The sequence below is a fragment of the Brassica rapa genome, chromosome A02 (assembly GCF_000309985.2).
Source record: "Brassica rapa cultivar Chiifu-401-42 chromosome A02, CAAS_Brap_v3.01, whole genome shotgun sequence".
NCBI lineage: Eukaryota > Viridiplantae > Streptophyta > Magnoliopsida > Brassicales > Brassicaceae > Brassica > Brassica rapa.
Genome location: NC_024796.2, coordinates 14,893,007 through 14,910,201, shown reverse-complemented (window position 1 = coordinate 14,910,201; position 17,195 = coordinate 14,893,007). Strand labels below are relative to the sequence as shown.

The 17,195-nt window shown below is 36.4% G+C and overlaps 1 protein-coding gene across 3 annotated transcripts; it reads right to left on the bottom strand.

The window, feature by feature from the left end:
* Positions 1-82: 82 nt before the first annotated feature.
* Positions 83-9,880, bottom strand: LOC103853150 (V-type proton ATPase catalytic subunit A). 3 transcript variants are annotated; one of them, XM_009130071.3, is made up of 21 exons: positions 9,674-9,880; positions 9,402-9,534; positions 9,043-9,169; positions 8,898-8,953; positions 8,769-8,825; positions 8,549-8,660; positions 8,427-8,464; positions 8,178-8,279; positions 7,947-8,003; positions 7,782-7,853; positions 7,593-7,694; positions 7,453-7,515; positions 7,242-7,374; positions 7,015-7,121; positions 6,720-6,914; positions 6,485-6,571; positions 1,247-1,351; positions 975-1,072; positions 825-903; positions 637-725; positions 436-550 (listed from the first exon to the last, which is right to left on the bottom strand). In XM_009130071.3, the coding sequence occupies exons 2-21, from the start codon at positions 9,477-9,479 to the stop codon at positions 436-438; spliced, it is 1,872 nt and encodes a 623-aa protein (XP_009128319.1). In that variant the 5' UTR covers positions 9,480-9,534; positions 9,674-9,880. The 3 variants fall into 3 exon arrangements, with proteins under 3 accessions (XP_033140012.1, XP_033140013.1, XP_009128319.1); XM_033284121.1 differs by having other exon boundaries at positions 83-550; positions 8,769-8,953; XM_033284122.1 differs by lacking the exons at positions 8,427-8,464; positions 8,549-8,660 and having other exon boundaries at positions 83-550.
* Between the last annotated feature and the right edge of the window lie 7,315 nt (positions 9,881-17,195).

Genomic DNA, 17,195 nt, shown 5'->3' with positions numbered 1-17,195 from the left:
TTCCACACGTATACCAACATCAACAAGTATATTTTAAATCAAACCATAGGACAAACATTGTTGGCCAATGTGGACCAAAAGAAAAAATACAAAATGATGATATTATGGGAAAGTAAAAGTATCACCAATAGTTTTTTTAAGTGCATTTGGACAATAATAACAATAACTTATTGAATTGAGAGGTACATCAAATCAAATAGATGACTCACTTTGGCTGTACCTTATTACCATCAAAACGAAAACATACAAAACAAAAAAAAACAACGAATCAAACATATTACACAGCACAGCCGGAGATTCATGACGTTCGCAGGGATAAAACTCGATCGATCGAACCAAACCACCGATAAATAGAATACCAACCACTATGATAGTTGTTTGGCTCAAAACACACAAGAGAGCACTTTTCGGACTTGTGGAGACTCTGACGAGAGCTTACCGAGTTTCATCCTCCAAGGCACGGAATCCAGCAGTGAGATCCTCGTACAGTTTCTTGAATTTAGCCACAAGCGCAGACTCCCCTTCTGCTGGATCTTCGAACTTCTGAGACCTGTTGTTTCCATTGACTCACAACTTCAGGTTCCACACACATTTCACTAGAGCTATATGATGATTGATTCATTGAAGTTTGCTTACACTAAACGGTAGAAAAGATCTCCCAAACGATGCTTGATGAGAGTGTAAGTAATCTTTTGACCATCCATTCCAGCTGCTCTTTCAACCGCCTGTTGTATCACCCAACAACATTTTGAAACCAAGTTACAATTTTACTGGGCAAACCAATTTACCACAAAAAATATCCACTTCACAAAGCATCTTAGTACCTGATTGGCTAGGTTGTAGAAATGGATAATGTTACGCATCATCCACACAGACTTGTAGAAAGGGCAGAACTTGTCATATCTGTCAAAGATTCAAGAATAAATAACTCGTTGAGAGAGAACTAAAGCAAAACGAAGGGAGACAAATCTTACGGTGTGAAAGCGTTTTGAGCAAGGTAGTCTTCCCTCAATAACTTAGCTGTTTCCAAGGTGATTTTGTCACCTTCCGCTAGCGCATCTTTTCCCACAAGCTGCACACAAAGTGTAACGCACGGGTCAAACAAATTCCTTCATAAAAAAATATCTGCTGAAGAGCAATTTTTTCTATAACTTGAGTCAAAGTTTAGATGCCAAGACAGTCGCTAAGAGACCAAAACTTATTAGTAACAACATTAGATGGTTTAAGAAGGATAAGTGACACGTACCTGGACAATTTCATTAAGATCATCTTCCCTCTGCAACACCTCTCTGGCCTTTGTCCTGATGTTGATGAAATCTGGATCGAACTTCTCATAGAAAGATTCCAATGCCTGAGAAAACAAAGCAACTTTTCATACATACAAGAACTTCGACACATAGTGACGCAGTCGGAAATCACTAAGGTTAGCAAACACTAACCCTTAGATCAAAATCAAGCTCTCAAGCAAGAACTCGAATATTAAGCTCTGGAATCCACCAGAAAAGATAAAAGCTTAAAAACTTCTATTGATAAGAAAAGATATGAATGTCCAAAACAGAATACCTAAAACTCTCTTATATAGAGAGAGCCTAAAACATAAAAAGGTAAATCCCTATAATAAAAAGAAAACATGAAATAAAAGGAAAACTTCTAGATTAGGTTATGTAAATCTAAGAGTCTCCTACATCAGTCTCCTCCACCTCGAAAGAACTCGACCCCGAGTTCTCTTCTGGATAAAGAACACCATCAGCATGGTACTCATAGATGTCAGCCACATTGAACGTATTAGAAATGTTCATGTCTTCTGGAAGTGCCACCACATAAGCATTATCATTTAACTTCCGCAAAATCTTGAATGGACCATATTTGCGAGGCTGTAACTTGCGATATGTGCCCACGGGGAATCTTTCTTTTCGTAGAAACACCATCACTTCATCTCCTTCTTTGAAAACCTTGAGTCTTCTACGCTTGTCTGCTGCTTCTTTATTCTTTTGGCCAGTTGCTTCTAACTTCGCTCGGACAGCGTCTCTAGTTGCTAGAATATCCTCTGCCATAGCCTCAGCTGAGATACTAACTCCAGGAGCTTTAGGCAACTTAACCAAATCGACCACATGCTTCGGAATAGAACAATAGACCAAAGAAAAAGGTGATTTCCCTGTAGCTGAGTGCACGGCACTGTTGTAAGCAAACTCCACTTGAGGTAAAGCCAGATCCCATTGTTTCGGTTTATCTCCACAAACACTTCGAATCATATTCCCCAAAGTTCTATTCGTCACCTCGGTTTGCCCATCAGTCTGTGGATGAGCTGTAGAACTCCGTTTCAAGCTGGTTCCAAACATTCTCCAAAGTGTAATCCAGAAGTGACTCAGAAACTTGGTATCTCTGTCGGAAATTATTGTCTTAGGAACCCCATGAAGACGTACCACTTCCCGAAAAAATAACTTGGCGATGTTAGAGGCATCTGCAGTCTTCTTGCAAGCGATGAAATGCGACATCTTGGAGAATCTGTCAACGACCACAAACACAGAATCGACGCCTCGCTGTGTACGAGGTAAGCCTAGCACAAAATCCATAGACAAGTCTTGCCAAATATCTTCTGGGATTGGTAATGGCATATAAAGTCCAGTGTTCTGAGATTGTCCTTTAGAAACCTGACAGATATAACACCTTTTAACTATAGCACCCGCATCTCTCCTTAAATGTGGCCAATAAAACCTTGTCTCCAAGCTAGCAATGGTCTTGTCTCTTCCCAAATGACCACTAAGGCCGCCACCATGCAAATCGCGAATCAACTTTTCTCGTAATGACGAGCAAGGAATGCACAGCCTGTCTCCTTTAAAAAGATAACCATCTCGTATGTGGAAATCTGCCGAAGGATGCTTCCCATTACATTTGCCCCATAACTCCTTGAATTCAACATCACATTCGTACAACTCCTTCAAAGACTCGAAACCCACAACCTCTTGTGCTAAGATAGTGAGTAAGGAAGCTCTTCTACTCAAGGCGTCTGCCACCTTGTTAAGAGTTCCAGACTTATGCTGAATAATGAAAGGAAACTTTTGCAGAAAACTTACCCAACGAGCATGCATCTTATTTATCACTTTCTGGCTGTGAAGATACTTTAGAGCTTGGTGGTCTGTAAATAGAACAAACTCTCTCTGAACCAAGTAATGCTCCCATTGTCGAAGAGCTCGAAAAACCGCATAGAACTCTTGATCATACGTGCTCCACTTTTGGCGAGCTTCACTTAACTTTTCACTAAAGAAAGCTATCGGTCGTTTTTCTTGTGATAAGACGGCACCTATTCCCACACCACTAGCGTCACATTCCACTTGAAACACTTTGTCAAAATCGGGTAAGGCTAATACTGGTGCAGTACAAAGCCTCTCTTTAATTAAAGCAAAACTCTCTTCCTGTTCAGATCCCCAATGAACTTCCCTTTCTTCAAACACTCAGTGATAGGCGCAGTAATGGTACTAAAATCTCTAACAAATCTTCTGTAGAAAGTAGCTAGACCATGAAAGCTGCGTATCTCAGTGACTGACTTAGGAACCGGCCAATCCCTTATGGCACTCACTTTCTCCTGGTCAACCTGAATCCCTTCTTCACCAATAACAAATCCAAGAAATAACAGCTTGTTGGTGCTGAACGTACATTTTTTTAGATTGATGTACAATTGGTTTTCTTGTAAAACCTGCAAAACTTGCTTCAAATGTTCCATATGCTCGTCTTTTGTTTTACTGTATATCAAAATGTCATCAAAATAAACCACCACAAAAGAACCAATGAACGGGCGGAGAACCTGGTTCATTAATCTCATGAAAGTGCTAGGAGCATTTGACAACCCAAAAGGCATCACCATCCATTCGAATAATCCGTCTTTACTCTTAAAAGCAGTTTTCCACTCATCTCCAGGCCTGATTCGAATTTGATGATAGCCACTTCGAAGATCTATTTTTGAAAACACCTTAGAACCTGACAACTCATCAAGCATATCTTCCAACCGGGGTATAGGGAATCGATATTTAATGGTTATCTTATTAATGGCTCTACTATCAACACACATCCGCCACTGGTTACCTTTCTTAGGAACTAGCAGAACCGGTACGGCACATGGACTCATGCTCTCACGAATAAATCCTTTTCTCAGCAAATCTTCAATCTGTTCCCTTAAAATCTCATTCTCCTTAGGGCTCATACGGTAATGGGGAAGATTTGGCAGACTGGATCCTGGAATCAAGTCAATATGATGCTGAATATCTCTCATGGGAGGTAGATCATTAGGAAGTTCTTCCGCAATCAACTCTTTGAAATCATCCAGAATTTCTAACACTTCTCTTGGGGTTGACGTTTCCTCCGTTACTGCACTCAACAACCCTTTAACAACCAAGGGATAGAAACACCTTGCTTCTTGAACATCCCCATCAAGCTCTTTGTCGTCATGTGTCATAACCAAGAAACTTGACTTCTTTTCCTTCGCAGTGTTACAAAAATCCTTAACAGGTGCCATGGCAATTTTATGGTTGCCCCACGTAAACATTATCACATTGTCTCGACCTCGATATGTGATATCGTTATCATACTGCCAAGGTCGTCCAAGAAGAATGTGACAAACATCCATGTCAAGAACGTCACAAGTGATCTCCTCCTTATAATGTTTACCTATAGATATGAGAACTTTGCAAGTCATGCTAACTCGAACTTGTGATCCTCTCTTCACCCAACCAAGACCGTACGGTTTCTCATGACGGGTTGTGGGTAGCTTCAGATAGTCCACCAGCTTTTGAGAAACTAAATTCTCTGAGCTTCCATTATCCACAATCACATTACACACCTTGTTTTGAATAGAACAATGTGTTCTAAACAAATTCTTACGTTGGCCTTCTTCTTTAGATGATAACAAGACTCGTTGCAGCACAAGGTTTATCATCTCTCCAGATTCTTCTTCAGCGAATTCAGCTCCCTCATATTCTTCATTCTCAGCAAAATCCCTTTCATCTCTTCATCTTCTTCCTCTATTATAGCAACTGTTCTCCGACTTGGACAGACATTTGATTTATGACCATGTCCTTGGCAACGGAAACACTTGTCAATGGAAGGCTTAGCATAAGGATTGTTTTGTCTCTGAGCTGGTGCCTTGTTCTGTTGGGTTGAGTTAGAGCTACTAGCTCCTTTGTTTCCCGGATTGGAGTCTTTATTGGCTACACTCTTTTCTTTCTCACTTGTTGGTTCAAAATTGGTCTGAGCCGTGTTTCTTCTAAATGTTGAGAACCCGCGTGATGACTTCTCCATTAACTCAGCTTTTAATGCTAGACTGGAAGCTTCCTGCACAGTCCATACGGTTTGCAAACCCATCTTTCCCTGAAGAGAACCCTTTAACCCACTGATGTACCTAGCCACCTTCTGATTCTCTGTTTCGCCTAACTCATTGCGTTCAGAGAAACGCAAGAATTCAGCTGTGTACTCGGTCACAGTTCTGTTTCCTTGAACACAATCGAGATACATCTTGTAAAGAATTTGTTCGTAATCTTCCGGTAAGAATCGCTCCAGCATTAATTGCTTCATTCGACGCCAAGTCCTAACTGGTCCTCTCCTTTGTCTTTGCCTTTGGACAACGAGTTTATCCCACCACACTGCAGCAGTCTTCTTCAGTTTGACAGCTACCATCTTAACTTGTTTATTCTCAGGAACGCCCATGACATCAAAAAATCGATCAACATCAATTTGCCAATCAAGAAACTCCTCCACTCCCATAGTTCCATAGAACAATGGAATATCGGCTTTTACCCGATAATCATAATTGTTTTGTTGGTTTTCTTCAGCTATTTCTTCTTCTGATTCTTCTTCTGAACTAGAATTATCAACAATAACATCACGATTGTTTCGACCTTGTTGACCCCGAATTGGTCTTCTTTCTCCACCTCTTTGACCGGCGTTATTAACCTGATTGGGATAAGCCACAACCTGATTATTTAACGCAGTTACCAGATTTGCCAATTGAGCAGTTACAGTAGTGAGGTTTGTGGTTGCCTCCCTTAAACCTTCTGCGAAACCCTCGAAGTCGGCTTTGGTTACTGGTTGATCACCCATGGCTGATCAAGCTTCGAAAAGAGAAGGAGAAGGCCTTGCTCTGATACCACTTGACGCAGTCGGAAATCACTAAGGTTAGCAAACACTAACCCTTAGATCAAAATCAAGCTCTCAAGCAAGAACTCGAATATTAAGCTCTGGAATCCACCAGAAAAGATAAAAGCTTAAAAACTTCTATTGATAAGAAAAGATATGAATGTCCAAAACAGAATACCTAAAACTCTCTTATATAGAGAGAGCCTAAAACATAAAAAGGTAAATCCCTATAATAAAAAGAAAACATGAAATAAAAGGAAAACTTCTAGATTAGGTTATGTAAATCTAAGAGTCTCCTACATCACATAGTATACACTTAGACAGGTATGAAGGAAGACACGGGAATATTTAACCATACCGTGGAATACTTTGAGTAGGAAATCAGCCAATTAACAGAAGGAAAATGCTTTCTCTGGGCAAGCTTTTTATCCAAACCCCAGAAGACCTGTATGAAAGAAAAAGAGCAACCAAATTGGAAGAGTAAGGATTTCAACGTAGACTAAAAAAATGCTAATATATACGAATCTAAGCAGATCTAGATTATGTACAAGTACAATGGAAGATGGGGAAACAGCTATGAACTAGATAATCACCTGCACAATACTAAGGGTTGCAGAAGTCACAGGATCTGAAAAGTCTCCACCAGGAGGTGAAACAGCACCAACAATTGTGACACTTCCATCACGTTCTGGTCCACCGAGACATTTCACTTTACCCGCACGTTCATAGAAGGATGCCAAACGTGCTGCTAGATAGGCAGGATATCCACTGTCGGCAGGCATTTCAGCCTAGAAAGCAAAGAAAAATATGTGTCAATAAACTGAGAAATGGAGTAACAGGACAACACGAAAATTCATAAACCAAAAGTTGTCAGAAGCAAAAGATTACCAGACGTCCTGAAATTTCTCTCAATGCTTCTGCCCAACGGGAAGTTGAGTCTGCCATCATACTAACATTGTAGCCCATATCTCTGAAATATTCAGCGATAGTGATTCCTGGAGTTCACATTGCCCATAAAGATAACAATGAGGGTTGTAACAAATTGTATGTTTGTCATTAAGAGATGGGAAACGGTCTTCTTTAAAAACTATTGGACCTAAATGGCTGAAAATTACCTGTGTAAATTGAGGCTTCACGAGCAGCCACAGGCATGTTAGAGGTGTTGGCAACCAGTGTAGTACGTTTCATGACAGATTCCTCACGACCATCAGGCAACGTCATTGTCAATTGTGGGAAGTCCATAAGCACCTAATTTATGAGAAACCATCAGACCAAAATTCTGATGTATGTGACCAATATGCATATTCAGAATGAGAAGAGGTATACCTCAGCCATTTCATTTCCTCTCTCTCCACAACCAACGTAAACAACAGCATCGGAGTTGGAGTACTATTACATAACAACAAATTAGCTTCGGAAATCCGATATATCCAATCATTAAGGTGAACCAAAGTGTCACAGCCTACCTTTGAAAGTGCCTGACTGATAACAGTTTTACCACAGCCAAAAGCACCAGGAATGGCACAGGTTCCACCAAGAACGGAGGGGAAAAGGGCATCAAGCACACGCTGACAACAGGGAAAAGAAAGGGGTATCAGAAACAAATGTCTTCGAATGAACAACGACCACTGTATTAAAATTAATAGAGTGATCACCTGCCCCGTAAGTAGAGGAGTATCGGCAGCAAGTTTGGATGCAACTGGCCTAGGCGTACGTACAGGCCAGCTCTGACATATTATCAACCAGACCAATGTTATTAAGTGAACCAAATAGCTGAACGTTTGCACTTGCAAGTAGTTAGATTTAAGATACGCTCAAACCTGAAGCATGGTGTACGATTTCTTAACCCCCTGAAATTCAAGCTCTAGCACTGTATCCTGGAATATGAAAAACGCCGCCAAACAACCATGAGTAGACAGTCAATCTTTTGTCGAATCGGAATTGGTTACCAATAGATCAAGTTATCCATATATTAACTCAAACATTGAAGGACAAGAAAAGAGTTTTGGATGTATATATACAAATTGTTTGAGAGAAAGCTAAAGTCAAACCTTAAGGGAATATTGACCAGCTGGAGCAATGTAAGTGATCTTCCCCATGGCATCAGGAGGAAGGGCAACACGGTGTGTCATCAGGGTGTTCTCGAAGACGGTCTGCATTCCAAAGTTATGTTTGACTATCAGAAAAAAAATATATATTTTTCGGTGCAAACAAGGGAAACTCCACGTAACTAACTAACTAACTATGTACACTATATTCCCTTGCCAAGATTAGATTAAGGAGGAGTCCAACAAACTTACAGCATACAAGTCACCACCAGTTATTGTGTCTCCCTCGACTGAAACAAAGGAAAAATTAGTTGGCATCAGATAAAACCATATAAACATTTCCACAGACAAATATATGAAGTAAAACACAATACCAAAATCATTCGGCTGGAATTCCCAAGGACAATCTTTGTCAAGAGCTGGAACAGACACACCACGAGGGATGTACACATCACCAGATCTTTTCGCAATAGTCTTCAAAGGCCTCTGTGATATTTAAAGAAATAATTGTGAGAAGCCAGATTCTGAATTTTGTAATGATATAACGAAACATAGATGTCATCAGAAACTTCAAGATTCAAAATCCAACTGAACCTGAATTCCATCGAAGATATTTCCCAATATTCCTGGTCCAAGCTCCACAGAAAGAGGCTGAAAATTAAGGAAATAACATATGTTAGCTGTAGACTTACTAAAAAAAAACAAGATAAAGAAGTCACGAACCTTGTGAGTTCGAAGAACAGGATCATTAACAGTCAGTCCAGCTGTTTCCTCGTAAACTGATAATACAAAAGATATACATAAAACGTTAAATCCATATGCAAGTCTTTGAAAGATAACACTAAGAAGCAGAGAAAATGAACAAAACCTTGAATGGTGGCGGAATCTCCTTCAAGACGAATGATCTCTCCAATCAAATTATCATGCCCAACACGCACCAACTCATACATAGCAGCACCAGCCATACCATCAGCAACAACGACGGGACCTGAAACCTGCATCCCAAAAACTTCTATATCATTATCACTAACATCACTAAGAAGTATCAGATCAGATCAGATCAGAAACTAGCATACGAGTTACTTAACCAAGACGAAATCAACAGATTCAGAGTTCTCCAAAACAAATCCACCAATCTACTTGTAGTAGATCGACTTAATATCTACCCTATAACATAGATAGGCAAAAACAAAACGATATAAGATCGACGAAACGGGATGATGATACCTTGCGAACGTAACCATACTCGCTCTCCTTCTCATCATCCTCGAAGGTCGTGAGCTTTCCTGCGTAAAACGGCGGCATTTTCGCAGCAACCAGAGATTCAAATCCGATCGAGCAGGAACACAAAATTCACCTCCTGAAAAAAATGGCGAGATCCGATCAAATACCGTCAATCGGAAATGGTCAAAACCTCTAAGCGAGATCGGAGATCAAAGAAGAAGATAACATTTCCGATTCAAAATCAGATAGAGAGAGAGGGAGATGGAGATCCTCACCAGTGAAGAGACGGGAAGAGTGGTCACGAGAAGAGAGGGAAGTAGGGGAGGCACGTAGGTAGATATTTACAGAGTTGTAGAAGAAGTTGATCTGATTGACGAAATCGTGGAGCGATCCTCTACATGACATCACACCTTACGCTTGTGGATTCGGCTCCGTGCTTCATTAGCTAGCCACGTGACAGATTACTTATGGCCTTGATTCTTTTAAGGCCCATGGGTCCGTCGTATATTTCTCGTTTTTTTTACTCTAATTTATCAAAACATTACATTTGTGAAAAAAATTACATATAAGAAATATACGATCGTTAATTACTACATTCTTTCGCGTCATATATAAATGTGCATAAAACATTAGGGGTGGATACTGAGCCCCCTCTTTATTTTCAGATACTTGATACTCAATTCGATTTGTTAAAATACAGTGAAACCTCTATAAATTAATAATATTGAGATTACACTAAAACTATATTTTTTTATTAATTTATAGAGATATTAATTTATCGATATATTAATTGAACCAAAAATTTAATTTGAAACTGTAAAATTATATTTTTTATATAAATTTTTAGTGTGTATTAATTTATAAAGTATTAGTTTAAAGAGGTTATGCTGTAGTTAAATTTTTTACTTGTATTTGATTCGGTTTATATAGATTATTAGACGGTAGTGTTTTAATAAATATTTTTGATTTTTAAATTATAAATATTTATTGAGTTTTGTTTATAATAAAATAATGTCAATATTAAGTATTATTATTGTATAAACCGAATAAAATTAAAAGAATCAAATTGTTACAAAAATAACGAAGCTTGGCACTTGACTTGTATTTGCAAATAATAAAAATTAGATACGTGTTACCCGATTTAACAATAACAAATTTTTGTCTTTTTAAATCCAAATACGGGGTAAGCATTGGATATAAGCCGAGTGCCAAATAATTATGCCTACCCTATAAAAACATATTTGCAAGATGTTTAGGCCATTTTACAGAATGTAAAAACACAGTCACAACTTACAACTTACAACTTACAACTCACAAGTTACATGCAATAGCTTTCACCAAAAAAAAAAAGAAGAAGCTTTCTCTGTCTCTTTGCATCATCATGTATAGATTAGCACTTTTAGTGCATGTATAAATCAAATTACAATTATATTAAATAATATTGTAGCTTTTATTTAAGAAAAGTGCTAAAATGTTATTTTGTATATTATTTATCAATTTGATAATTAGTTTAATAAAAAATATAATATAAGTTAAGATTAATCAACCTGTTTTCCTAAAAGTTCTAAATTTAATTTTCATAGTGACAGGTGATTACAAAAAAAAATGTTAGTAATGTGACAAAATTTCACAAAATTGACTTTTTCTTTTATAACTTTTCTTTTGCCATGCATTAAAATGAGAATATTTGTTCATGCACTACAAGAAAACAGCGTAATTCTGACAGACATTCTGATGGAAAATGAGATCCTCGGAATATTCCGACGAATTTCCGAGGAAATTCCGAGGAAACCCAAATTTTGGGTTTTCTCGGAATTTCCTCGGAATATACCGATGAAATACCGAGGAAATCATACTTCCTCGGAATATACCGATGAAATACCGAGGAAATCATATTTCGTCGGAATTTCCTCGGCATAGTCCGAGACTTTTCCGATGATTCAAGGCTTTGCTTTTAGGGTTTCTGTTTCTTCGGAAAAGCCTCGGAATATTTCGAGGAAATTCTGAGGAACACTTGTTTTTCCTCGGAATTTCCTCGGAATATTCCGAGGCTTTTCCGAGGAAGTAGGGTTTTTAAACCGAAAACAACGTTTTGCGGTTTGAATAACACTTATATAACCCCTATTAAGTGTCTTAGACTTATTATGAAGTCAAAAATTTGCTTAAGTGAAACACTTATATAACACTTTTCCGATTGTATGAACGAAATTCCCACAACATAAGAGAAACACTTATACACTTTAATGAACGGTAAAGGGAATACTTACAATTCGTTTTGAAATTTTGTTATTTCATGGTTTATGATCATCTATACAAAGATTCCTCAATGGTATGCATTGCATTTGTATAAGAAATGATATAGGGCAAAAAAATTTGATGTTTTGAAACCCCAAACATGTGTTCCTCGGAATTTCCTCGGAATATTCCGAAGAAATTCCGAGGAACAATATAAATTAATAGAAATACATGCACATGATATTCTTTTCCTCGGAATATTTTCATTTAACCGGGCAAACAAGCCGCCAAATATTTCGCGAAAATTGAAATTGAAAATACTGAGGGAATTCCGACGGAAAATATCCGTCGGACCCTAGGTTTTATAAACTCGAAACACATCTTCTTCCCCATTTCTCTCTTCTTCCTCTCCGGTGATCTCTCTCTCCTTCCGGCGTTCTCCATCTTCTCTCGCGACGATCTCTCCGGCGAATCCTCTCCATTCCCTTACAAATCATGTAAGGACCCTATACCACTCTCTTAGGTCCTATTTGTTAGGTTTTTAAGTAGATTTGATGATTTCGGAAGTTTTTTGATAGATTTTTGTTAGGGTGATTGGGTAGGATTGTGATTTGTTGTGTAATAGGTTTAGAATTGTGATTTGGTTGTGTTGAATTGATTTAGAATTTTTTTATAAATTGTTTATTATTTTTGTATTTACAAAACGTTTTTTCTATATAAATTCGATTTTACAAATCGTTTTTTGTATATAAATTCGATTTTTGGATTTATAAAAGATGATTTCATATTTATAAAAATATTTATATTTATTAAAACTAATTTTGTATTTATAAAACATTTTTTTGATTTATAAACACTATTTTTTTATTTTTGTATTTATAAAAACTATTTTTAAATATACAAAACTTTTTTTGTATATAAATTCGATTTTTGGATTTATAAAAGATGATTTCATATTTTATAACTAATTTTGTATTTATAAAACATTTTTTTGATTTATAAATACTATTTTATTATTTTTTGTATTTATAAAAACTATTTTGTATTTATAAAAGATGATTTCATATCTATAAAAATATTTATATTTATAAAACTAATTTTTTATTTATAAAACATTTTTTGATTTATAAACACTATTTTATTATTTTTTGTATTTATAAAAACTATTTTGTATTTATAAAAAGATGATTTCATATCCATAAAATATTTATATTTATTAAAACTAATTTTGTATTTATAAAACATTTTTTTGATTATAAACACTATTTTATTATTTTTTTGTATTTATAAAAACTATTTTGTATTTATAAAAAGATGATTTCATATTTATAAAAATATTTATATTTATTAAAACTAATTTTGTATTTATAAAACATTTTTTTTATTTATAAAAACTATTTTATTATTTTTTGTATTTTAAATATTTTTTCTATTACAATTTTAATTTTATATTTTCGAATTTCAATTTAAAAAAATAAATTTATAATTTTTTTTTTAATTTTAGAAATATTCCGAGGAAGTGTATCCCTCGGGATATTCCGACGACATCTTCCTCGGAATATTCCGAGGACTTTCCGACGAACTTGTGTTCTTCGGAATTTCCTCGGAAATTCACTTTCTCGGAATTCCGTCGGAAATTTCCGAGGGATTTCCGAGGAAAAATGAATTTCCGAAGAGTTATTTCCAAGAACTTTTTTTGTCGGTATGTCGTCGGAATAACGCAACGACATACCGACGATTTTTTCTCTCAGTATGTCGCTGTTTTCTTGTAGTGATGTAACCACAAGATGTAAGTGGCGGCCCTGGAGATGATGATATGCCTGGAGTTAGCAGCCTTCCAGCTATGGTAATGTCATGGTGATGACAATGAGAAAGAGCCAGCTATTGAAACAACCTAAGGTGGTCTATCAGCCACAAACTCTTTGTTCCCTACGTCTTCCAAGGCACACAAGAAGGCACACAGTGCATAGTTGGAGGAGGATGAAGTTACTTAGTCACATACTCACAGGAACAGCTACAAGAATAATTTTTAAGCAAAGATTTTTTGTTTTTTTGTTAAACTTCATCTGCTGTTGGCAGTTACCCTTAAACTATAAAGACTATTGTATATGGATTTCTTCATATTTGCCCATATATCAATGAACTCATCCACCTTTGGGATTTAACGGTGCTACAAGCAATTATCATTCACGAATATTGCAACTTGTATGTTATCCGTAATATTTGTCGACATGGTAGCTACTAAAATAATGATCAACCCTGTTTATTATTTTTTTTTATAACACCTTCTCATTACTGTTTTTTACAACTGTAAGGACAATCATATTTTGATTTCCTATTTGGCCAATTATTAATGAATCACTCAGTCTTCATTTTATACATGAGTATTAACGGTACAACAAACAAAAATTGTTACTGATTACGCATCGGATATGTTACCCATAGTATGGCAGATACTGTTCTGGATTATGTTTTGCTCTGGTCTAGGTTGGTCAGATATCATACACTAACTGACATTACATACCTTACATGGCAAAGAACTGCTGCAATTCGGAAGGAACCACTAACTTACACCAACTATAAAAGCTTATTTAAATTTTCCAACTTTCTCATTTCTAGATTTTCCAAACTAAACAATACAAAGTTTCGAACAATGAAATTTCATATTGAAGTTCTAATGCACAAAACTTCAAAATTTCAAAATTTGAAGTTGTTTTTTAGAGCATTTAAAATATCATATTTGAAGTTTTGAAATTGCTTTTGGAAATGTTTTTAACACGAAACAGTTTGGTTTTGGTTTGTACTCCATTACATGTTCGCTTCAGTTTGGAATGTATTTTCTTAACAAATTGTACAATCACTTGCTTTAGTCGATAATGTTTGGTAATCAAAATATTTAACTGATAACGTGGAGATTCATTATATTGACACAAAATAATAAAAATAATAATAATATATATAGTAAAAAGTAAATAAATTAATATTTGACAAATGAATATAGACAATAGTTAATAAATTTTAATGGTCTTGAATTGGATATATAACTTAATTCGATAAAATTATAATAACATAACTATTATATATATATATATATATATATATATATATATATAAATTTTATACAAGCATAAACAAATCATTTTTAAAAAAAATGAATTCATCTTTCATTTTTGTTTAAAAATTTCAGATGTTTTAATTGAATTACAGATAAAATACATTTATATACTATCATCAAATTCAACACAAATTATATATCAAATAAATTAATTAATTAAATAAAATTTAACTGATATAAAATATCATAAAGTTAATTTTTTGGATAGCAGAAACAACTATTGTAAGCAAGAAAACTATAACTTATCACATATAATATCTCCGCACCTAAAACTTTCTAAAATACAAAAAATTATTATTATACACATCTTTTGCAAATACAAATCTAAAACATAAACCACAAAATCATATAAAATAATAATAATCTTAGATCACAAATAAAGTATATCCCGTCCGACCGGAACTAGTGATATATAAATGTGCGTATACATCATATTTGCAACACGCTTAAACCATTTCACAGCATGTAAAAACGTGGTCACCACTTAAAACTTACAAGGTACATGCAATAGCTTTCTCTGTCTCTCTGCATCACCATAGATTAGCGGTTGTATAAACTAAACAAAATTTTTTTGGCATCGTATATATTGAAACTACAGAACCGTTTGCTGTTTTGTGTATGCGAATGAAGTATAAGACTAACTCTCTTATATTAATCTCTCAAGGGAAAACTCACTCAAAACCTTAAATATCTCAAACTCATACAAACCTAATCATAACTCGACGGAATGTATATATAGCTAAACATAAATCCTAACATGCTTATAGATAACTCCTAAAGCATCCTTATCTTTATCTCAAAACACAAATAGATTAGGATTCATCTTTAGCTTGCTCTTCAAGTCTTCACTCTTGCTCTAGTGACTTCAAGCTTATTCCAACATTCTCCCCTTTAAGCTTGAAGTTACTTTGTGTTGCATCTAGAACACCAATGAGCTCACGCATCTCTCTGAACTTGATCCTGCCAAGTCCTTTCGTCAGTATATCTGCCTTCTGTCGATTCTCTGCAACATGCTCGACCTCTACCAGCCCATTCTCGACACACTCCCTTATAAAATGATATCTCCTGTGAATGTGCTTAGAACGTCCATGAAAGACAGGGTTCTTAGTCAACGAGATCGCAGACTTGTTATCCACCCGAATTGTCACTCTTTCACACTCGCTGCCTGTGATCTCGCTTAACAGTTTCTGAAGCCATATTGCCTGCTTTGCTGCCTTGGTAGCTGCCATAAACTCAGCTTCACAAGAAGATAATGCCACAGTCTCTTGTTTTTGAGAGCACCAGGTAATGGGACTTTCGTTGAGATAAAATATGTGTCCTGTAACACTCTTTCCATCGTCGACATCCACATTAAGAGAGCTATCACTGTATCCTAACAGTCTTACTTTATCTGCACGCTTGTAAGTAAGACCATAGGTAAGAGTCCCACGCAAATACCTCAGAACCTGTTTCAGTGCCGCATCATATGAAACCTTGGGATTGAGCATGAATCTGGATAGAACTCCAATTCTGTATGACAGGTCAGGACGTGTGTGGATTAGATACCGTAAGCATCCAATGCTCCTTCTGTATTTCTTCTCATCAACGCCTTGTTCCTCAACTGATCTTGACAACCTTAAGTTCATATCCATCGGCACATGAGTGGAATTGCAACCATCCATACCTGTCTCAGCAATAATCTTCTCAGCATACCTTTCTTGTCTCAATGTGATACCATCCTGATGTTGCGTCACTTCAATGCCCAAGTAGTATGTAAGTCTTCCCAAGTCAGACATTTCGAACTTAGCAGCCATCTCATTCTTGAACTCGTTTATCATCACCAAGCTAGAGCATGTGACAAGAAAATCATCGACATAGACAGCTACAACGAGAGTGCCTTCATTCTGTTTTCTCTGATACAACGATGCTTCCTTGGAACATCGTGTGAATCTCAACTCTCTTAGTATCTTATTCAGCTTGTAGTTTCAAGCTCTAGGAGCCTGCTTTAGTCCGTAGAGTGCCTTAGAGAGTCTGTAAACCTTTTCCTCACTCCCCTTGACTTCAAAACCCTCTGGTTGCTTTACATAAACCTCTTCTTTAAGATCTCCGTGGAGAAAATCCGTCTTTACATCAAGATGATGTACTTCCCACCCATGAGAAGCCGCCAAAGCAATGATCAGACGGATAGTTTCTATCCTTGCAATAGGCGCGAAGACTTCATCATAGTCTATCCCATGTCTTTGTACATAGCCCTTCGCTACTAATCTGGCTTTGTACTTGTTCACACTTCCATCAGGATTGCGCTTGACCTTAAATACCCACTTCAGTCCGATGGGTTTTGCACCGACAGGTAGATCAACAAGAAGCCATGTGTGGTTCTTCTCAATGGATGCTATCTCATCCTCGCAGGCTTTTACCCATACCGTCATGCTTTTAGCCTCAGAAAAATCCCATGGCTCCTCATTAAG

Coding starts and splice junctions, on each gene's coding strand:
- LOC103853150 (XM_033284121.1), bottom strand. CDS start 9,479: ATGCCGCCGTTTTACGCAGGAAAGCTCACGACCTTCGAGGATGATGAG. Junction 9,170..9,401: donor AGTATGGTTACGTTCGCAAG/GTATCATCATCC, acceptor TTTGGGATGCAG/GTTTCAGGTCCCGTCGTTGT. Junction 7,122..7,241: donor TGAAGCCTCAATTTACACAG/GTAATTTTCAGC, acceptor TGTGAACTCCAG/GAATCACTATCGCTGAATAT.